The sequence below is a fragment of the Trachemys scripta genome, chromosome 9 (genome assembly GCF_013100865.1).
Source record: "Trachemys scripta elegans isolate TJP31775 chromosome 9, CAS_Tse_1.0, whole genome shotgun sequence".
Classification (NCBI taxonomy): domain Eukaryota; kingdom Metazoa; phylum Chordata; order Testudines; family Emydidae; genus Trachemys; species Trachemys scripta.
Genome location: NC_048306.1, coordinates 95,248,126 through 95,272,262, shown reverse-complemented (window position 1 = coordinate 95,272,262; position 24,137 = coordinate 95,248,126). Strand labels below are relative to the sequence as shown.

Here is a 24,137-nt window from a genome sequence, read left to right as displayed (position 1 = left end):
ACTGGGGGGGATCAATCTAAGATACTTCGACTTCAGCTACGCTATTCACGTAGCTGAAGTTGCGTATCTTAGATTGATCCCCCCCAGTGTAGACCAGCCCTTAGTTATGGAATTCTCCCACATTACTGGAGCTGGAGATACCCAATGTATTCAGATTTGTTGATTGAAAAACTACTTCTGAATTAGTTTGTTAATTATAAGATTTCTCCACCAACCAGCTGCAGCTCTGATGTTTTGTTATATGTCTCTGCTTTGCAAACTAAAAGGGTGATTTTAAAATGGGTTTCAATACTGAATCCTGTTCTGACTGGACAAATAAATATATTACATACCTTTTGAATCTGCATTGGAAGAGCTATATAATCTGTGACAGCAGCCTACAGAAGGGGACTTACATCTTTCCCATCGTTCAAATTTTGTTTTAGGATTTAAAGGGACACTATCAGATTTATCATTCATATCATGATTAAATATATAGGGCTAGATTCTGAGGCCATCTGTTCAGTGGAGCTACCAGTTAACTCCAGTGGAGGATTTTGTCCATATATACTTAAACAATGCTATTAATAACAGCTTAGATCAGGGATTGGCAACCTTTGGCATGCGGCCCATCAAGGAAATCCACTGGCAGGCTGGTACGTTTTGCTTACCTGCAGCGTCCGCGGGTTCGGCCGATCGCAGCTCTCACTGGCCACAGTTCACTGTTCCAGGCCAATGAGGGCTGCAGGAAGCGGCGGCCAGCACATCCCTTGGCCCACGCCGCTTCACGCAGCTCCCATTGGCTTGGAACGGCAAACAGCGGCCAGTGGGAGCTGTGATCAGCAGAACCTGCGGACGCTGCAGGTAAACAAACTGTCCCGGCCTGCCAGCGGATTTCCCTAACGGGCCGCATGCCAAAGGTTGCCGATCCCTGTCTTAGATGATTAAAATTGAATGGTAAAATGATTTTTTTTATCATTTGTGCTGTTTTTTTACTTTTTGTATTTCTCTGAAATAGAAAATGACAACTGACCTGCTCAGTTTTACTTTTGAATAGTCAATTTCATTTTCAGGTTTTCATACACTATGGACTTGATTCTGTTCCCATTGAAGCCAATGGCAAAGCTCCCACTCACTTTAACAACATATTACTAGAAGTTCAGGATGCGAACACTGCCTGGGAACATTTTTGGATTTGTGAAAAGCTGTTTCCATTGCAGGAAAATAAAAAAACTGGACACATCTCCACGGGCTTCAGCTTTTGCAAAACCTTTTACAAAATCTTATTTTGGGGGTCAGATTTGACCTGAGGCGGCTGCTTAAACTGGGTTGGTTATTTTTTGCAGTTGCAACCCTCTCAAATCCCTACAGCGGTTCTCAGTGACTGCAGTGACACCTGGTGGGAACTGTGGCACTGTTGACTCTGCTGCATTTGTCTACTATATATAGTATTGAAAGAATGAAGACTTTAGTTGTGTCGGTGTAAAAGACAGGGATTTCCTTGAGTTCTTGTATTTTACTCTTCACTTTTCAAGGGAGGGAAGAGAGTCTCCTACAATGACCCATGTCTCAGGGGCATCAGCTTATGAAAGGCTCCCCAAACCCTAGGCGCAATGGCTGAACCTCACCAGGTTCACATGTTTGGGTTGGATGAGCTCCCAAAAGTTCAGATGCTTATACAATCTATCAGAACCTCGTGGGTCTGCAAAACTGGATTGGCAATCTCATGGGAACAGCATTTCTGATTACTTTTCCAGTTTGCACAGTACTTCTGGTCCAGCCTAAAAAGAGAGGATTGGCATTTCTACTGTCTTAGCCTAATTTAAATTTAGGTACTAACATTCTATCTCCTGAAATTCCCTCTACCACCTTTACATGTACAATATTTTTCTTTGCTCCATAAAATGCTGCAGAGTGCGGAAGGGTTGGGATGGGGGGGCGCTACTGCACAGGCAGCTGATATCCCTTCCCTGACGGTGGCCCGATCTGTGAATGGAAAGACCTCCTCCCCACACACATGAATCGTGGGGACACAATCTAATTTGCATATTCTTGCGTCTGAATCTCATGTCAGATTTACATCTGTGAATTCAACTAACACCTCTTTCACACCTCCACTTATGAATTTGCCATAAGCTCTTGCAGGGAAGTGCACCAAACCCACATGCTATCCCTGAGGGCTAGAATACTTGTATTTGCTTCCTTGAGTGAGCTAAAAATTGTGTGTAAAGTCTCACAGGTAGCCAGCGACGATGGCCACAACATAGCCATACAAGATCTGTGTTGACAACACTTCTAAGGGGGCTCATGCATGCTTATTTATTGGAGATAAGTTATGGAATAAATTGCACTAAATAAATTCATTCCCAATATGCCCTTTTCAGATAGTAGGCTATGATAACTAGTGAGAACTGCAGGGCCAACACCTCCCACCTCTAGTCAAACCATTCCCCGATTTGAGATGGGACTCTTCAAGCACACAGGTGTGGTAGACATGCCTAGTTGGCCTGGCCTAACATGCTTTATGAGGGTGGCATTATTCCAATAGAGCAACAGGTTTGAGCCCTTGACTTGTGTCGGTTATTCTACTTGTTGGTGATCTGCATGTGCAGAGCTGAGGGGCAGAACTCCTGTGTAAGAAGCTGCTGGAATCTAAACATCTATTAGGAAGCCATCATGGAAAGATTACTTGCAGGGTGATGGGTGGGAGAACAGAAATGTTCAAAAGCATTTCTTGTTACTGGATTGCCCTTTGCATAAAAACTTGAACCTACAGATTAAGTATACTCTCTGCGTGGCAGTGAGATGCAATAGTAGTTCAAACATATCTCCAATCTTCCATAAACAAGAGACACGATGTCCTGTAATATCAGGAGATAATTGCATTTCAGAATGAAACCACGCACCCCAAACAAGCTCTGTTGGGCACAGTCCATCTGCTGAGCAACACAGGTGCCCATGAACACTTTGTCCTGTGCTCCCCTCTCTGCATTGGCTCCCCATTGAAGACACGGAGTTCAAGGTCTCTGTCCTGATATTCGAAGCCCTCTGTGGGATTGGCCCAAGAGATCTCAGATATCGCCTCTCTCTTGGCACCCATGATCAGTGTTGCCAAAAATTAAGCACCTCCATTGCAAACCAGTGCCCCGATCCTGCAATTGACTCCCTGTACAGGTTTTAGGATTGGGGCTAAAACTTATCCCTGTCAAAGTAATCATTGCTTGTACTATAATCCTGTATCACAGATACAAATTAAAAGAAACAACGAGGAGTCCTAAGGTGTCACATGGACTCCTTGTTGTTTTTGCTGATACAGACTAACACGGCTACCCACTCTGAAACCAGATATAAATTACTTCTTATAAAATAGTTTGCAGGTATAATGGGGTCCTTCTCTGTTTCTTAATGTCCATTAACACATAGCTTTGACACTCCTTTCACCCATTTTACTCCTACACTCTTTAGTACTAAAATATTTTACACGTCTTGTGCTCTTAGGGTCTGATTCAAAGTCAATTACAATTGATACAAATACTCCCCCATTGACATTGGTGGGCTTTGGATCAAGCTCTTAAAGCAGAAGGTCTGATGCTTATTCTCGCTCTCTCTGGTATGTGTCTGGTGCCCATCCTCATAGTATCTGAGCACCTCACAATCTTTAATGTATTTATCCTCGCACACCCCTCTGAGATAGGGCAGGGCTTTTATTCCCCAGGCTATGGATGGGAAACTGAGGTACAGAGAGACTAAGGGCCAGACTCTAGGTGCCTAGAGATGCAGATAGGCAGGTGAAAACCTTTACACATCTGGCCCTACCTGACATACCCAGGTCAGCCTGGATGTCTGTGGCAGAGCAGGAGTTGGACCGCGGTCTCCCACGGCACAGGCTCGTGCTCAAATTACTGGACACTAATGATACATCTACGCTGTCCTGCAGTTCAGACTATGGGTAGGAATAGCAGTGCGCACCAAAGTGCTGCCCTGTAACTCCCCTGCGCGGCTGCGGTGGGCATGGACTGAAAGGTTTCTAGTTTGCGTTAACTGTCCTCTTCAAACAGGGTTACATTAACGCGAGCTAGGAACCATTTAGTTTGCACCTGCGGCATCCACACAGTTGAGTTACTGCGCAGCACTTGGAGGCGAGCTGATGTTCAGTCCCCCGATGGTCCACACTGCAGGACAGTGTAGACAAGCCCTCAGGTTCCTTAACACTGCTCTGGAGGGGAGGGACGTCGGAGCCCAGGTTGTCAGTTTTTGATAGAGGCAGCTTCTCCCTCTCATAAAGCTCCTGTGGGTCATCAGACAGGAGCCCCAGTCTGGCAGAGCTGAGGAAGTCCCTCAGAGAGGCCGGAGCTGATTGTCTTAACTGGGAGGGGTGCGACCTAGATGTTGTGGGCATGGAAAATGGCAGGGGGAATGGATAAGTGAGGGAGCCTGTCAGCTGGTCCCGGGGAATCTCTCTAGGGACCCCAGCTTTCTCCTGACTGGTCCCCTTTAATGCACCTACAGTTAGACCAGTCCTTAAATTCTTAACCTAAATTGAGTCTATCGGCCCTTAAACTCCAGGGCTTGCAGGCCTCCTTTGTCTCCGTGTCAGTGTCTTAGAGGCAGCCGGGCCTGGGAACCTTGCCCCTCTGCTATCCCATTCTGCTCTCCCTCCTGTGTAGCCGGTCTTGTTTTCTTTATTGGTTGCAGCTGTGGGTGCATGTCTCCCTGACCGGCTGTTCTAGAAGCTGTGTTGGGGCGTGGTCAGTCTGGTCACCTGTAAGCAGGGAAGTTGATCCTGTCCCTTCTGCCTATGCCCAGTATTGGGCTTGTGAACCCCCTTACGAGCCACAGAGGTTATGGCTGGGGAGTAGAGCTGGACAGCGAAGCACGCAGCTGACTCCTTAGCCCTGGCTGCACGCTGATCCCGAGTGCCCTAGATAGCCCAGTGCTGTGGCCCACAATGGGGACCTTTGGTTCCCTAGTCACACCCATCAATCCTTTGATTTAAACAGTGGGGAAAATGAGTCTGCCCTGTGTTTTTCTGGTTTGAACGTCACCCACGTAAAAACCCTTCTTTTCCCCACTCTTGTCCGACAGGGAGATGTGCATGAGCTTGGTAAGCTGCTGATGCAGGGCTCCTTCAACGTCTGGACTGATCACAAGAAGGGCCATAGCAAGGTGAAGGACTTGGCTAGGTTCAAACCGATGCAGAGGCACCTCTTTCTCTACACAAAGATCCTGCTCTTCTGCAAGAAACGGGACGAAAACACGGATGGCCACGAGAAGTCTCCTTCATACAGCTTTAAGAATTCTTTAAAGGTAACGGGCATGGTACAGAAGGAGAGGAGAGGTATATATCCACTATTGAAACAAGTTTAAAATAGCATGGAGGTGGACGTTTTAAAGACAAGGTTAGAAGTATGAAAGACCTTTTCTACGGAGGCAAGTTGAATAAGGCAGCAGCTCTGGGAATGGTCTCATTTTTAATTGGGTGAAGCACCAATTGGAGATGGGCCAATGAACCCTGGAACTTCAGGCGTCTTTGAAATCCAAACCCAGGTCTGGCTCTGAATTTTTTCATCTGGATCTGAATTTTCATCTGAACTCCATTACTTCTGTAGCAGAAAGGGCCCCAAATTCCAGGGGAAGTTAGTTAGCTCAGTACAGAGTAAAGCTTTAAGTGTTCTGCACTGGCTACATCCTATAGTGAGGAGCAGGGCTAAGCTGTTTTGGGGTCTGTCTCTGATTATCCTAGATAGAGGGCCCCATCATGCTCTAGTTTGAGGCACTGGGAGTTTTCCTATTGATGTCTGTGGAGCAGGACTGGGCTCGTGAACTCCAGCCTATGTTCTGTTATAAAAATATCTGCAAATGAATCCCCAAAAAACTTGATGACTCTTGAAATTCACCGGGGTGATGTTCCAACTCCTGCATCCTGACATTGTTTATTAACATTAGTTACACTCCTGGGGGTCAAATTCTGCCATCAAGTACAATGGCGTGATCTTTTGGACTTCAGTTGGCAACATCTGGGACAACATTTGGCTCAGCGTATGTGACGTTGCAATATACCAGCCATTAGCCATGTCTGTTTATGAAGGCATCAGCTGTTCAAAAATATAAAAGTACTAGAGTATGTGTGTATTGTATGTAAGATTGGATAAGAATTCCAATTTGTCTTATGTTATAGCATGTGAGCGAGCTCCTGCTCTTTGGATCTGAGGTGGAGGGCCTCTTCCCTATAAGTACACTTGGCAGAATCCTGTTTTTATTTTTTGCAGTTTTGACAGATAATATCAGTGTGTATTTTAAGCAATTTTTTTTTAGATTTTTATCTATTTCAATGTTTCAGTTGCTCAAAATTGGGGGAGGCCAGCTAATAATTATTTCATGATACTAGACATTGAGATTCAAAAAGTTCAAGCTTCCTAACCATTAAAACACAAATTGTCCCCATCACATGTCAAAATATACAAAGTAAATATCCTTAGATCAAACGTTAAGGGTTTGTCAGGCAAAGGCTTATCTGTAAAGTTTGATGATCGTTAATGGAAATATTTTTTCGGCAGTGGCCGGTGAAATTGATATTTACCAACACCTACTGATAAAAATCGAATCCTTCCAAGCCTACGTATAAAGAATTTCCCCTCCCCATGCGGAGGGGCAGAGGTGAAGAGCCACTAGTTTTGCTGTATATACACTATAAAAAACAAGCACCCAGTCCTACAGCCCTTTCTTTCATTAGTAAGGTCACCCAAGTAGGCCTTTACTTGCTAGGCAACAGTCTAGTTAAGGTTGAGCAACCAAGCATTCAAAAGTCAGGTAATGCAGAGTTAAGGTTGATCACCCAACTTTAGCTGTACTTCCCCCCCCCCCCCCCCGTGTATATGTTTTAAAATATGGCCTTGCTTTCTGTCATTGCAGTCGACTTGCAATCTGAACAAGGGTACAAACAGGAATTTCGGAGGCAACCTTTCATAGAGAACACCTACAGTAGATACCGGACTATATTAGTGCCATGTGTAATACAGACTCTGTATCCAGCCCGATGATCTGGGAGATGAGAAATACAATATAAGAGTTTTATAGAATTATAGACATTAGCTTTGTTGTGTTGATAGTTTCAGTCTTTTCTCCTCATGTGTTTGGAAACTATCAAAAGTATCTACAGTTTTGCCCCTAAATCCTTTTTTTGGGCTCCAGATTCTTGTGTGATATGATTTGCCAAGCTGCAGCCTTAGGGCTTAATCCATAGAGATGCTGAACATGAAAGCTAATGGGAGTTGTCGGGGCTCAGTACTCAAATCCTTACCACAAGCATCTTAGGCCCCAGTTCCCCAATAAGATTTGTGCAGGCAGAGTCCTGCATCGGCATGGAACACCACTGAAGTCAACAGGTCTGTGCACAGGCAGAGAGATCATTTCACAGGGCCCTGGGGTGTGATCTGGTCCTGATCCAGCAAAGCACAATACATTTGATGATGGAGTCGCTGGGACGATTCACGCGCTTAAGTTCTTTGCTGGATTGGGACCACAGTGATCAGTACCTCACAGGGTCAACATTTGTATTTAACAAACGCGCTGCTACTGAGTGCTTTCTGTAATCTGTTAGAGAGAAATACTGACAGTTAAAAGGATGCAGTGATGAATTTTAGGTTGATTAAAAAATAATTCGAACATATTTTATGCACTCTGTAAAGGTATCCAGAATAGGACACGTCCTTTGTATAGTGCCCTTCAGAGGGGATATCATTTAAAAGTAAGTTAATATTAAATTCCGAGTTTTCCTTTTTTATTTTGCAACAGATGAGTACTGTTGGCATCACAGAAAACGTAAAGGGTGATAACAAGAAGTTTGAGATCTGGTATAATGGCCGAGAAGAGGTCTATATCATTCAGGTAAAGACAATGGTTTCTATAAAGGAGTTTGCTTCCTTTCAGCCATGTTTCCTTTAGCCAGGTTGTAATTTCCTGTAGTGGTGAAGACAGAGAGAATATGAAGGAAACTAGATTGTGATTTTAATGTTACTCCCTTTCTCAGAATAAGCACATTATTAGAGCAGCAGTGATTCCGAGTCTGTCTAGTCTCAGGCAGCGGTGGGGATAGCTCAGTAGTTTGAGCATTGGTCTGCTAAACCCAGGGTTGTGAGTTCAATGCTTGAGGGGACCGTTTAGGGATTTGGGGCAAAAATCTGTCTGGGGATTGGTCCTGCTTTGAGCAGAGGGTGGGACTAGATGATCTCCTGAGGTCCCTCCCAACCCTGATATTCTATGATTCTAGTCCTGCTGCTCATGAAGTTCTAACATCACCTTTATCTTTGAGAAAATTTGTCACGACTTCAGTGTGGATGAAAAAGAAAATGAAATGATGGAAAATGTCTTGGGAGTCCAGATAGAAAAATAACAATAGGAACTTTTAGATCCAATGTAATTTTTCATTTTGTAAAGTGCTCTTTGCTTTTTAGGTCCTAGTTCTGGTCATAGAGGTTTATCACAAGGAAGGGCTAAAAGTAAATTTTAGGTTAAAGCAGCCATAGGATTGTCAATGTCATTGAACTATATCTGCTTTGTTTACAGGCTTCTTCAGTTGAGTTGAAAAACATCTGGGTTTCTGAGATTAGAAAAGTCCTGACAGGACAACTGGAAGCATGCAGAGGTAGGACACAGTGTGTGATCTTTGTGGTGCTGCATTAGCTCTGTATCTGATATTCAACAGGGGGCAGCTAAAATGGGTTATTGAACAGGTGTGTGCTACCAAATGAACTCAGCAAGAGCAGGCCCAATATGTTGAAAATCAACATAATTGTTTGTAAGTGAAACACATGACTGAAGTTTGACCCTTATTAAACTAGTGAGCATCAGTCTTTTGCCTTGCTCATAAAACATGACGATGAGAGGGAGGATAGTCCAGTGGGTAGGGTGCTAGGCTAAGATTTAGGTGATCCCGGTTCAATTTCCTGCTCTACCACAGACCTTCTGTGTCATCTTGGGTGAGTGACTTAATCTCTCTGGGCCTGTTTCCCCCTCTCTGAACTGGGAGTAGTAGCACTTCACTATCTCTTGTAGTGTTGTGAGGATGAATACAGGAAAGATTGTGAGGTGCTCAAATACTGTGGTAATGGCCCATTTAAGTACCTAAGATACATTATATATATATATATAGTGACAAAGTTCCTCCTCTATCTTGGTGGGTCCTGTGCTTATTGGCAGATTTTCTTGCCTCAGAGATTCACCATGTGGGTTGGGGAACAGCCCAGAGACCTTCCCTTCTGGAAAAAACCCCAGTCCAGGTCAATTGGGAGGTTTGGGGGGAACCCAGGCCCACCCTCTACTCCAGGTTCCAGCCCAGGGCCCTGTGGACTGCAGCTGTCTATAGTGCCTCCTGTAACAGCTGCATGACAGCTACAACTCCCTGGGCTACTTCCCCATGGCCTCCTCCAAACACCTTCCTTATTCTCACCACAGGACCTTCCTCCTGGTGTCTGATAATGCTTGTGCTCTTCAGTCCTCCAGCAGCACACCCTCTCAGCTCCTTGCACCTCTTGCTCCCAGCTCCTCACACTCACACCACAAACTGAAGTGAGCGCCTTTTAAAACCCAGGTGCCCTGATTAGCCTGCCTTAATTGATTCTAGCAGCTTCTTCTTAATTGGCTCCAGGTGTCCTAATTAGCCTGCCTGCCTTAACTGGTTCTAGCAGGTTCCTGATTACTCTAGTGCAGCCCCTTCTCTGGTCACTCAGGGAACAGAAAACTACTCATCCAGTGACCAGTATATTTGCCCTCTACCAGACTCCTGTACCCCACTGGTCTGGGTCTGTCACATATATATAAAGAAGCATTAATATGTTAGGCTTTGTGACTCTTTGGGCAGTGCAGACCATCCAGTGAAGTCTTGTATAGTTCTTCCTTATGAACTGTTGCCTTTAACCCAAGGGTGCTGGAACAATTTGTAGAGTGGGGGTGGTGCTGAGAGTCATTGAACCAAACTGTAAACCCTGCATATGACAGAAACCACTTCAAGCCAGGAGGTGTGGCAGTGCACCTATGCTTTAACCTGCATGAAGCGTGCCACAGCAATGAAATAAAATCAGGTAAAAAAAAAAAATTGGCCGAGAAAATGGATGAACTCAGCAGTGAAAAGTAGCTTGCAGCAAAACTCTAAAAGAGGGTGTGTGTGAATGCACTACACTATAAAAGTTTTACAGGTATGAGTTTGGGGTGGATTTCTGCGTGAGTGGTGAAGCCATGAATGAGGGATGCAGGTTATCCCACGTGAGTGCCTTGGAGGCACACGACACACCCAGGCATTCTATTTGTGCCAGGTATCTTACAGAAAAAGAGTCTTTTTAGAAATAGCATAGAGAGGTTTTAAATATATATATTATTGGTGCCTTTTTTCATATTCTTCACCCCCTCCATCTGTAAACCAGGCTGCCTGCCTTACTGTGACTCCAACTGTACCGCATTCAGAGGGAGACAGAAATTATCAATAATTGAAGCCTCTAGAACAGTGGTTTTCAGTCTTTTTTCATGTGCAGACCCCTAACAAATGTCGAATAGTGCTGTGAAGACATCAGTGGAGAGGAGTTGTTCAAGTGGTGGTCTGAAAATTTATATTCCATAGGACATACTACAGGGAATCTGGGCTGAGCCATTCAGGGCTAGTATAGTGGGTTATCTGGGTCACTGAGGCAGAACCACCCTTGCTGTCTGTTTTATCAAAATTTCCTTAGGTTTAAGCCATGATTCAAGCAGTATCTCACTGATTCTCTAACTCATTAGTGATGCTCCCAAAATATTGTGCCCTGTGTTTTAACTTGAAGATTTTCACCTGAGCAGCACATGTGACATTTCAGGTGTATTTGGATCCAGGGATCTGGTTTGGATCTTTCTCTAGTTATTATTAATTCAATACCTGAGTCCAGTCTTCTTTGCCATGTTCTCTGATGTGTCCACAAAAAGGAAATGATCAGTGCAATTTAGAGCTATTTTTTTTCTTTCTCTAACAGAAGCAAGCCAGCTACACCAAAGAATCACTGAGAGTGTGTACCATGCACCGATGAATTCCTCCAACTCAACCAGGTAATCACAGACTTAATGGTGACCTGCCTAGCATTGATATCAGAATATCTTTTACCTGTTCCAATCTCAGTATCTTTATGAGTGTGCTATGTTGCTTCCCAGGCATACCCACATAAATGCAGACAAAGATTTTGCGTTTGTACAAACCCATAATCTCAAAGCAAAATGCACTCAACAGACTGGAGTTTGCTTCTCCAAAAGAACCACAGGCACCCATTAATTTGATCGGCACCAGGGTCAATTGAAATTGACCCATTGAAAAAGGCCCAACAAAGAAACCTACTGACAGCTATACTTAACCTACATGCCTCCAGCTTTCATCTAGACCACACCACTCGATCCATTGTCCACAGCCAAGCTCCACGATACAATCGCATTTGCTCCAACCCCTCAGACAGAAACAAACACCTACAAGATCTCTACCAAGCGTTCTTACAACTACAATACCACCTGCTGAAGTGAAAAACAGATTGACAGAGCCAGAAGAATACCCAGAAGTCACCTACTACAGGACAGGCCCAACAAAGAAAGTAACAGAATGCCACTAGCCATCACCTTCAGCCCCCAACTAAAACCTCTCCAGCGCATCATCAAGGATCTACAACCTATCCTGAAGGACGATCCATCACTCTCACAGATCTTGGGAGACAGGCCAGTCCTTGCTTACAGACAGCCCCCAAACCTGAAGCAAATACTCACCAGCAACCACACAACAAAAACACTAACCCAGGAACCTATCCTTGCAACAAAGCCCGTTGCCAACTCTGTCCACATATCTATTCAGGGACACCATCATAGGACCTAATCGCATCAGCCATACCATCAGGGGCTCATTCACCTGCACATCTACCAATGTGATATATGCCATCATGTGCCAGCAATGCCCCTCTGCCATGTACATTGGCCAAACCGGACAGTCGCTACATAAAAGAATAAATGGACACAAATCAGATGTCAAGAATTATAACATTCAAAAACCAGTTGGAGAACACTTCAATCTCCTTGGCCACTCGATTACAGACCTAAAAGTCGCAATATTACAACAAAAAAACTTCAAAAACAGACTCCAACAAGAGACTGCTGAATTGGAATTAATTTGCAAATTGGACACCATTAAATTAGGCTTGAATAAAGACTGGGAGTGGATGGGCCATTACACAAAGTAAAACTATTTCCCCATTCTTATTTCCCCCTCCCCCACACAGTTCCTTACATCTCCTTGTCAATTGCTGGAAATGGGCCATTTTATTACCACTACAAACAGCTCACCTTAACTGATCACTCTCCTTATAGTGTGTATAGTAACACCCATTGTTTCATGTTCTCTGTGTGTATATATATCTTCCTACTGTATTTTCCACTACATGCATCCGATGAAGTAGGCTATAGCCCAAGAAAGCTTATGCTCAAATAAATTTGTTAGTCTCTAAGGTGCCACAAGTACTCCTGTTCTTTAAATGGAAGTGACTTTGTTCTTCCTGTTCCTTAGTTTTGGAAGACCTGGAAGTATTCCAGAGATGGTGCTTTCTTTGTTTAAGATTTAACCATGCTGAAGATCTCTGGGTAAAATTGTCCAGAGGACAGAAAGAGAAAACGATTCCAATGAAAGTAAAATGCAACCAGAAAAATTTACCAAACCAAGCCAGATATTTAACCCTATGACATGGCAATGTAAAATGCTTGAGTTTCCAAAGCAGAAATACTAGGTATAATACTACAGCTAACGGTTAATTAACCACTGAGGAACCACTGGCTGCATATGTTAGTTTAACCTACAGCAGATTAAACAGAAGGAAAAATAAGGATCTTACTGTCTTGACTACCTAGGGAAAGAGGATGTTGGACAAGACACCCTTTGTCCAAACTGTCACAACAGTGCAAGGCCCGTGCATGGTGATTGCTTATATGGGCAGTAGGGAGAAGGAGAGGCCTTTATGTAGGAACACTGACACAATCTGCCCCGGCAGCTATCCTAACCAAGGAGACCATGATCCTCTCTACTCAGTGGGATTAAAGACACAGGAATTAGGGTACAAAATGTCCTAAACCAAGAAAAGAGAAGGAGTGAACCTTTCCCTGAGCCTGCTGACGTCCATAAATAGCCATTCTGCATGGTCGGGGTTCCATGGATTTTCACAGGTGGACCCAGAGGTAAGGAGACGTGGATTCAGAGGATAGCCACACCCTGTGGCATGCTCCCATGTAGAGGATGATCTCCCTATGACTGTGACAAGCCTGAGCAACCCTGTGATTGGAGAAGATGCACTGATTAATTCAAATTCAGCAACAGTATCGTCGGAAGAGCAACCAGTATCACTAGTGCTCCAGCTGTGGCTAGAAATTAATTAATTCATTAGACTGCATTTCATCCACGGAAATACAATCCATCCTGGGTTGCTCATATGTAAAATGTAACAGCAGTTATGTTGTTTACAGTAATACAGTAAACCTTCATTGCAACATCAGAGAAGTCTGACGGGATGATGCCACCTCTGTGTTGTAATGCAGTATGCTTTCTTTCATCTAGTCATATGCAGCCACACCCCCTTTGTGCTGTGATTTCACAAGATAAAGCAGAGTTGGGCTGGGTCAGTATTTGGAGCAGAGACCTCATAGGAAAACCCAGTGTTCAGCAGGAAGTAGTCAAAGTCAGAGTTCGCCAAGGCAGTGGCTCATCGGGCTGACACAGTAAAGGAACATCAGTTTCACAGCTACCAGTGACATGACCAGTATCGCATCCAACTGCCTGTGACTTTCTTAACCTGATGGATCAGGTACCCATATAGCTTCTGGGTGAATTGGAGATGGCCTTTCAGTATGAGATCATGTGAGACTCAAATCAGCAACCTTCAGGATTGTAGTCAAATGCTGTAACACTCTTTCAGAAGAGAAAGACATGCAAAACCACTATCCTGGATCCTTGTGGTAATTAAAGATCGCTGGACACTTTTTGCAAGAGGAATAGTGTTAACCTTGGAGTCTTGGCTAAATTGCAACTCTGCTCATTTAAATTCTGCTTATCTAAATTCATCCCACAGCTTCAGTTCCTATCCTGGACAATTATGTGCTGCTTTTGAGCATTGTTAAGTAGTTGTTTCATCCAAGAGGTACGGCATTTCAGTGATGGTGAAACGATCCCTTTATATATTTTTATATCCATTTCAGTTTATAAAATTTAAATGGACCATAACTTTAAATGTATAACTATAAGTGAATTACTATTTTCATTTTCTGCTTATTTGCAAACAATTTAGTCATACATCCATGTATACATACACTGTACATGAAGACAGGTGGATACGCAAACCAAGCATCTCTCCTTTGAAACACTATTTTATTTTCCTGGAGATGAAGTTTGGAGACATAAGTGCTGTAGTAAGCACAGTCGGGAATGTAACTCAAATACTTTCCTGATGGACTGTTTTTTCTAAATGGACAACCTATCCTAAATTCTCAATTACTGAGGGACAATCTTCACTCATTGATATATTTTGCTTTCCGTCCCCAACTCTCTATATAACGTTTTTCATGAATAATGTACCCGAATACTTGGAGGCTAAATATCTAAACTGTATTCTTAAATTCATTCACCTAAATGTGGGTTATTGCTGATTATGCAGTATATGTATCTTATCACTTTAAAAACAAAGTTTGTATTTGTGGATAATCTAAGCACTATACCCAGATGTACAAACACTCTTTTCGCAACCTGTATATTATATAATTTTAACATTAGCTTTAATAAAATGTTCACTGATCTCTTTCCCACTGTCAGAGTGGGAAGTAGGGGGCCTCTTCCTATATCAGCTGCGTATTTACCGCTTATCTCAGCATAACAAAAGAGAAACTGTTAGAGAACAATGCAAAAATGTCAGTATGTTTTGGGTCTGTTTCCTTGTTGATTTAAAAAAAATCCCCCTACATCTAGTTTCAGAACAGATTCAAATGTAGTCCAAAGAGATTCATAAACCTTGGGTGATATTCCATAGAAAGCAGGTCAGACAGTCTAAATAAAAAAGTGGATCTCAGAATGCGCCGCAGATTAGGAAATATGTTCACTTTATCTCCAATAGTTCAAAAGCATAAGGGTATTAAATAACACTTTGTGCCTTCTCTGTGGGTCTTAAAGCGCAGATATTTGGAAAGCGCTATGTTTCCCAAAGGCCCTGTAAGGTGGGTAATTATTATCATCCCCATTTTATGGAAGGGAAAGTTGAGGCACACAGATGGCATGTGATGTTGCTAGACATCATTGGGGCGAAGCCCTTAGTAGGATTAGAAAAATCATAGTGAGGATCATGAGAATATCCACAGTTACACTGGGTGGGATGAGACATGTTTAGAAGTGGTATCACCCCTCATGCATCACAGCGTAAGCCAACACTGAACTGACGTGGTCATTTAGAAACTTTCCTAGGGGCAGGTTATTCCAGAATTGGGCACTCTTAAGGCCACTGCACCATCCTCCAGAGCAGCCGGGACTGGCCACTGTTGGGGAAAAAAGTGTCCTAGCAGAGAGCATAGTGTAGAGAGAGGACCCTCTTGTATCCAAATGCTCTGTTCTCTCAGCAGAATTCCCATTCTGCTACTAATAAACACTCTTAAAAAATCATGACAACTGTGCCCTCTGCTGTCGCTTGCAGAAGTTAATAGGGCGAGAAGGGGTGATTTGGATCTAGATCTGGATTAAGTTTGGTCTGGTATTCGGGGTTTGGCTTCATAGGCCAAATCAGACCTTGAGCTTGCAGTCAGTGGCACCAGAATCTCCTGATTAAATTTTGGCCCAGAATGATGGAAATCTCACAAAATTGGCTGCTCTCCTGAGATTTCCACCATTTTGTGCCAAAATCTGGCAAAAATGATTCTGGCCATATCTGAGCCAGAAATGGGTCCCTTCTAGTTTGGGAGCTGACTCACCAAAAGCATACGGGTGGGTTTGGAGCTAAGGATTTCTAGCCAAACCAAACCCCTCCCCCTGAATTTGCCCTTCATCTCTGATTAATGTTTCCCACCAACAGAATGTAATATGAAAGGCTGGAGTCAGTGCTTAAGTTATGTGTGTGGGGAACGGGGGGCTGGAATGATTGGTTATGCCATAGCTACAACACCATGGTAGCCTGCTGAGGATGATATTAACATAAAAGTGCACCTTCAGTCATCGCGTGATAACCTAGTGATGGTTTTGTTTCTTTTGTCCAAAGATATAGCAGGAAGTCATCAAGTGTGTATGAAAATAAATCTGAGCCAACAAACCGGGAAACATCTAACGACAGGAGCAGAAACTCCAGTCCCAGCACTAGACAAAAGAGAGGTAGGAGGTCCGCGGCAGTGTGGAATGTTATCCCATGGCGCTGATATTTATCTCTCTGCACACCCAGCTCTGGATTCTTCAAAGGGACACTGTTGGGATGAATCAAGCTTAACATTGAAAACAAAGTTTTACAAAACTTACAGTCAGAACGTAGTCAATTATGTCCATGGTTATTGTTTAAAATCCCAATGTAAGCTAAAGTAAACTTCAGAAGAGAACTGGCTGATTATTTAGCCGGGCACTATCAGCTAACAGGGTTCAGAGCATAATTATTTAATGACAGTCTCTAATAAGTTATCAAGCTGCATTTTCTTACTTTACCTCACTGTAAATCTTGATTATTATCAATGGAAATATTTTTTTTGTTGGTCAACATTTACCAACGTTTACTGATAAAAATCAACCCTTTCAAGCCTCGGTGTTATGCATAGACCTGATTATTAAATCAGGCATATGTGCTATTGCATGTGCAATTGGCATTTAATTCGTTCATGCAGTTGTATCCGCACATCATATACTTGGGCATACAAATAGCTAAATATGGTAGTTTCTGCAGGCAGTTACCTGATTTGCACGTGCAGTTGTGGTGTTTGCAAATTAGGCATACATTTGTGCACCTGACTTGTTGAAAACTCTAGTCACACACACACACACACACACACACACACACACACACATATCGTTTCCTTTGTATAGCAGGTTGTCTGCAAACCAGGAAGTGATGGGATGTGCTTTTCTCTGGAATCACAGTGTGTCCGTTTGTCGCTTGTCAGTCTGGATATTATCTGGATGCATTGTCTCTCTGCGTTTCCCTGGTACTTCAGGTCTCCATTTGCGTCTCCTTGGTGCTAATCAATTGGCAGTGAAATAGTGACAGTGTAAGGCAGAGGGCATGTATGGTGAAGTGGTCAAAACACAGGGCCTGGAGTGAGGAGACGTGGTTTATAGCCCTTGTTCTGCCATAGACTTTCCTGTGTGACACGTCAATTATAGAGATAGAAGACAGATGCAAAGTTTGGCAGTTGTGTTCGGATCTGGGTTCAGGTCCATTTCTTTTATTAATATAAGTGTGGGTGATTGTGACTTCCCCCAGTAAATGTAATTATCAGGGAGCTCGACTGTTTATTCAGTTAGGAGATTGGTTTGTTAGTTTTATTGGCATGTGAATGCATAGAAGATATCCCAGCTAATCAAGTGATACAGTGCATCACTGTGTGCCAGCTGATTTGCATGGAGGCTGTTGGAAAGATGCTAGCAGGTAAGGCTTGAATCACACCAAGCATCTGAGTAACTGATTTAGACTTCCAAGTGAAATACCACAGCAGTGGCCTAGTGAGTTGAGGCTACAAATACTCATTGTCAATATTTTTCCTGCACGATAATGCTTCATCTCTTATTTCCCTCTGGAGCCAGGAGCTGCTGCCTATTAAAATCACAGTGACACTTTTTCATGGCACCAGGCACCACGTTATGTGTTTAATTAGCTTGCTGCTAAACTGTATTTATTTTCCTTTTCAAGTAGCCACATTCCTCCCCAGTTTTTTGTTTTTACTCTCCATGGAAACTCAGCGAGCCAAAATCATCCCTGGTGCAACTCAGTTGATTTATGCCAGTGATCATCTTGGCCCAGCTAGTTTAATTTACCTGGCTTCATGTCACCTTTTCAGCTGTTGCACAAGCTTGGACTTAATCTAAAGGATTTTTTTTTTTTTTTGGTTGTCATCCAGCTCTACCCTTTCCTTTCCAATAAGGTGAAAGGGTGAACCTTCCTGCCTTATTTCTTTTCCCTCTGCCTCTCTCTCCTAGCTGATGCTTCCACCAGCCTTAACCTTGAGTGCTCAGCTCTTGCTAGAAAGCGATTCACATTACAAGGTCTTTCCAACCGCAGAGCTCCACCTAAAGGTAAAATCACCCCATGCAGCATTCAGTCTCCAGCCATCTGTCTCCTGCGTACAATCCCATGATGTTCTCTCCATTCCATGGTGCCATCCATCACTACCTCCTAAGGTGCTGCTGCATCCCATCCAAATACACGCACATGCTCCTCTGGTCAAATTGTCTTTTTTACAAAATTACTCCCATGGCAGTATCGACAACGTTTGTGTCTTTAGTGTGGGGATGGAAAGCGTAACTGACTTGGCGAGAAACGTTCAATTTTGCTTTCAAGCCTCCCACAGGAACCTAATGGTGAAAGATTCTATTAAACCACAAAACAAAGACATACACCCAACAATAACTTCTCCCGCCGTTTCTTGATTGGGTGGGGGAAACACCCAGCCAACCTGCAATTTCTGGTGTAATGTGTTAAATTTTCATTTGTGGGATCACTTAGGCTCAGTAAGAAACTGTGGTCAGTGGTTAAGAAAGCATGGTCTAGTTGTTATGTCAGGGGACTGGTATTCAGGAGATCTGGAAATTATTCCTTCTTCTCTCTGTTCCTCCATTTCTTCATCTGTGAAATGGGGTGTTGTGAGTCTTGACTCATGAATGTTTGGAAAGCATTTAAGATCCCTGGAAGGAAAGTGCTGCATGCTTCTGGGGCCGTTATGCCAGCAGGAGGAAGAGGAAGTAATTTGGACAGTGAAAACGGGCAATAAAATTTGCAAGCAGTTTTCTGAAATGACTCCTAGACTTTAAGGTCAGAAGGGACCATCATGATCATCTAGTCTGATCTGCACATTGCAGGCCACGGAACCTCTGACTGTGTGATGTTTTTTGCTTTTCTCCTGTTCGGTAACTGACATTTTCTTTCCAAGTGCACCAGGAGGCCAAAGGTCGAGGTAGGATAATGGAGAGTGGACGCATCAGGAGAGGAAAATGTCAAGGAATAGAAAGAGGCAAAGCGGAAGCATTACAGTTAAAAAGTGACATAGCAGAGGAGAACACACCAATAACCAAAGCAGCCCCAAAGTCCTTTCGGCTAAGATAAGGCAGCACTAAAGAGAGAGGGTCTAAGCTGCAAAATCCAGTTCTGGATTTTGACTCCAGAGTAGGGTGACCAGGTCACCACACTAAAATATTGGGACACATTGGGGTGCCATCAGCCCCACCTACAGTCCACCCCTGCTCCTCCCAGGCTCTGCCCCCACTCTTCCCCAGATCCCGCCCCCTCCCCGCTCGGCCCCCTCCCACGACGCCCTTCCTCATCTCCCGGCCCGCCGCTGGCTTGCTGCGTCCCTCCTTAGTCCCCCACCCACCGCTCGCCTCCTCACTCCCCCGGCCTGCCCGCCGCTCGCTCGCTCGCCGCTCTCCTCTTCGCCCCCCCACTCACCCCTACGGCGCCGACTTCTCCTCTGCCGGGTGGGTGCTCGCCCACCAGCTGCCTCTTCCCGCCCTCACTCCGCCCCCATTCCACCCTCTTCCCCCAAGTCCCCGCCCCTGCTCTGCCTCTTCTCCACCTCCTTCCCTGAGCGCGCCGCATCCTCGCTCCTCCCCCTTCCCTCCCAGAAAGCGCTAAGTTCTGCCAAACAGCTGTTAGGCGGCGGGAAGCACGAGGGGATAGGGGGTGGAGAGGGGACGCGGCGCACTGGGGGGAGGAGGGGAGAAGGAGGTGAGGAGGAGGGAGCTTGGCTGCAATTTTTCCCCATGGGTGCTCCAGCCCCGGAGCACCCACAGGTCAGCGCCTCCCTCCCGCTCGCCTCCTTACCCGAATATCGGGACAAATGGCGTCCCGATCGTACATTGATCAGGATGCGGGACAAAGGGTTAAATATCGGGACAGTCCCAATTTTATCGGGACATCTGGTCACCCTACTCCAGAGGATGGCAGTTTTCAGATTTGGTTTGGTCAATTACAGAAACATTTGCAAAAGTCAAAATCAGATTCAGGTTCAGAGTGCAATTCAGTTTGGGGCTGTTTGAACCCTTGGTTTTGTTTTGGGCCTTTTTCCCTCCTCTGTCTGCAATCATCTCAGTCCTTGTGGGATCTGTCTTCTCTTTCCATTCTCTTTCCGGGCAAAGGAGAATACTGTAGTACTTACGGTGCTATCCCAATGGAGCATGGGCATTACTCAAACTATTGTTGATTTAGGGTCCACTTCCTTTAAATGCTAAGCACCCTCAAATCGTTCACTTGCACGATCTGGTTCTGACTTATGATTCTTTTGACACATCTAAAACATGCTACATGATGCATGTGTTTATTGATTTCAGTTTGTTCTGTTCTGTGAGCTCAGGGGAGCTAGATTTGATCCTCTCTTGGCGTGGACGAAACCCATGATGGTAACTGCAATATGTATATATGTAAGGATGTCCTGCAGAACGCTGTCATTTCCCTGTGTAGTGATGGGGTTTTTTTTGCTCCTGCTAGTACTATAAAGAATGGCTCATCAAGATACAGTACACGTTAGAAGAGGGGGTTTGATCAATAATAGTGACAAGACTATATTGGAGTAGTCTGTGTTGCTCAATGGATTTGACCTGGGCAATACAAGCAGTGTGACTACTGTGCGGACACCTTTGCTGAACAACTCTCACTAAGGTGCATAGCTCATGGAAGGAAAAGTCCTACTTAAACGCAAGTAGGTATCTTGGCATTGACCTCTCTAGGTCCCAGTTCTGCTTTCCTGCCACCCTCAAAACTACCCCTGAAGTCAATGATCTCCCTGATCTTTTAAAGTCATCCAGCATGTATCTGCAGTGATGCTGGTGTCTGGATGAGAAAAAAAGTCACCATCAGTATCCTGAAAAAAGGAAATACTAAAGAACTAAGACCATGAGTGGAAAGTGGAATTTTAATTGCATCTGGCCATACTAAATACCGGGCCAAATTCTGTTCTCAGTTACAGCAACATAAATCTGGAGTAATTCAATTATAGTTATATGTTGCAACTGACAGCAGAATTTGGTCTGTTGTGTCTTTTCGGGATTATAAGTGGGTGTAGAAAGGTGCATACACCTGACGCAGAACAGTGTGTTTGTGCTTTTACAAGTAAATTCATATAATAATCTCAGAGGCATAAAATTTCCAAGCATATTATGGAGGCAGCAGTAGCAACACCACAGTAGTTAAGGCTGCATTAAGCATTAAGCTATGATGTCCTCCATTGTGCTAGCGTCCCTCATAAGATGTTTTGGCGAGAAAAGGTGCTACAGAAGCTGTAGTTGTTAAACCAGTCACGCTAATTTCTGTCCCAGGGGAAAGACGCAGTGAGAAGTGATGTTTGTCAAATAGAAATGAGGGCGTAAAAAACCCCTTGAGTGTCTGAACACCGAAATGGGGAAATACAAAGAAAAGAAAGGAAAGGAAAGTGAAAGGTTTTTTTTTTTTTTTTTTGAGGTCACTACTAAATCTCTACAGTACTGTAGTTCTGTATAGCACACTGAGATATTTATAACATTGTAAGTCAGAAACCACCATAAAACGTACTGCACCCCAGTGTTCTACTAGTCCTAGGATAGCTACAAGTAGGATAGCAACAGAAAAGCCAGGGACTCCTTCCCTTTTCATCCTCAGAAGTTCTGGGGCACCGATTTTCTCAGTGGCTGAATCCTGGAACAATCCTGCGAACACTTAGGCCATGATTCTGGCCATAGAATCTATGGAAAATTTCAGTGCAAATAAAACAGTTTTGTTTTCATTTAAATGTTTCTTTGAGTGTTTTGGGGGTTTTGACAAAAAAATAACACATTTTCAGGTTTTGGATGAAAATAGAATGTTTTTTCACAAAATCTCTCATGGGAAAAAGTTCCAACCGAACATTTTAGCCCTGTTCGAATGCTAAGTCCCATTGAGGCCATGTGCCGTTAAAGTAAATCGCATGCCTTAAATGTTTTGCTGAATCGAGGCTTTATGCACATGCTTTGCTTTACTCATATGGGTTGTGTCCTATTGATATTCATGCAACTACTTGTCTGAGTCAAGTTACTTGTGTGCTTGAGAGTCTGGAGGATCGGGGCCCAGAAACACACGGAAGTGAGCAAATTTTCTCACAAGTGTGGTCCCATTGAAGTCAGTGTCGTCGGAGTTACTCCCCGGCCTACTTGTTCGCAGGACAAGTGTTTGCAGGTTTTCAATCAGTTTAGAAATGCCACCTGCCTTCTGAAGCTGGCAGTTAATTGGTCCCCGGGTTTATTTTATCATTTTATAAAATACTTTAAGACAAAGTCCTCTGGCGGTAGGTGGGTGACGCTCACGTCGAAATCTGTGTACGTTGTATCCTCTCTCCAGAACTGAATTTGGCTCCTTGAAAGGACTTCAGTGGAGTCTTGCTGATCTACACTCACTGAGTAGCAATGAGTCCCTAAATACCTTAACAAACCTGGGTCCTAGCTCTAGGGTGACCAGACAGCAGCTGTGAAAAATCAGGACAGGGAGTGGAGGGTAATAGGAGCCTATATAAGAAAAAGCCCCAAAAATCGGGACTGTCCCTATAAAATCGGGACATCTGGTCACCCTACCTAACTCAGAAGTGTTTATTTGTCAGTGTTTTTCAGCCACCGTTAAATCAGTCATCGCGGAATAGTTCCAGTATTTTTCTTTTAAAAATCCACATAACCCATCTATTAAACTGTGCCATTTTAACTGTCCCTGGTCATCTCTGTGTGGTTTGCAGTTGTACTTACACTAGTTTGGTGCTAAGGTATTAATTGGTACTGGTTCCCCCCTGCAATAGTAAGGGCGGTGTAACGGCAAATGTTTTAAAAATATATTTTTCTATGCATGTCACTTACTAGATTGTACATTTCTTGGCAACTGGCCTTCTTCCCCTTTTTCAACTGCTGCTTTGCTTTGAACCTGTATAACCTCCCCTGCTTACTAACCTCTAATCCTGCCTCGCACTGCATCTCTTTGTTCTCCCAGATCCAGAAACTAAAGAGAGAGAAGTGACCCGTCGCTTTTCCCTTGCCTCCTCCATCAGCACCACAGTCACCACATCTGCTCTGACCAAAGGTACGGTCATGCTGCCTGCTAAGCGAGCCTGTTTCCCCTTCCTGCTGATTGTGATATATCTACTGCCAAACACTTATGTTTAAAGAATAAGTCTGTACATCAGGCTCAAGTCTGATATATGCAGAGGGCTGCAGAGGGAGAGTGATCAGGGCCAGAATATGTCGTCTGCAGAGAGAGAGAATCCCAGCTGGGACTATGTATCTGAAACATATGCATACATATGGGACCTGATCCCCTTTCCATTGAAATCAATGGGAGTTTTGTTGTCGACTTCATAGTCGATCTGGATGAATATACCTCAAACGAGTCCCACCAATATTCACAGAAATTGAATTTGCTTTGCCTGAGTCTGCACCTGTTTTGCATTTTCTTCTTGTGAATAGTCTAACAGACACATTCCCTGGCAGGAATGTTCATAGAAACAGCAGACGTGGATAATAGACAATACGAATGGAAGCAGTCCGTTTTGAGCTCACAAATGCAAGGGTTTGCACAAGAAACATGATGGTAAGAGTCATGTTCACCCAACAGTGAGGAAACTGAAGCGTATCACCATGAGATATGTGGGTGCATTCAAGTTACCTAGTCCTCACAACAAATCACTCCAGAACAATTTATAGGCCAAGAGCTATTTGCAGAAAGTATTCAGAGCTAACGAAGAAACTGGAGAAAACCGTAAGCTGGGATGGCCAACCTGAGCCTGAGAAGGAGCCAGAATTTACCAATGTACATCGCCAAAGAGCCACAGTAATACGTCAGCAGCCCCCCATCAGCTCCCGCCCCTGCTCCCAGCGCCTCCTGCCCACCAGCAGCCCCGCCGATCAGCAGCTCCCCCTCCCTCCCTGCACCTCCCGATCAGCTGTTTCGTGGCGTGCAGGAGGCTCT

At 44.1% G+C, this 24,137-nt stretch overlaps 1 protein-coding gene across 1 annotated transcript in view; it reads left to right on the top strand.

Moving 5' to 3' along the window:
* Positions 1–24,137, top strand: part of MCF2L2 (MCF.2 cell line derived transforming sequence-like 2) — a 306,850-nt gene that overhangs the window by 268,072 nt on the left and 14,641 nt on the right. Inside the window, exons 21-27 of the mRNA XM_034780536.1 lie at positions 5,065–5,286; positions 7,774–7,866; positions 8,545–8,623; positions 10,977–11,049; positions 16,251–16,360; positions 18,167–18,262; positions 23,163–23,252. Of these exons, the coding sequence (XP_034636427.1) occupies positions 5,065–5,286; positions 7,774–7,866; positions 8,545–8,623; positions 10,977–11,049; positions 16,251–16,360; positions 18,167–18,262; positions 23,163–23,252 (763 nt within the window). The remainder of the gene's footprint in view (positions 1–5,064; positions 5,287–7,773; positions 7,867–8,544; positions 8,624–10,976; positions 11,050–16,250; positions 16,361–18,166; positions 18,263–23,162; positions 23,253–24,137) is intronic.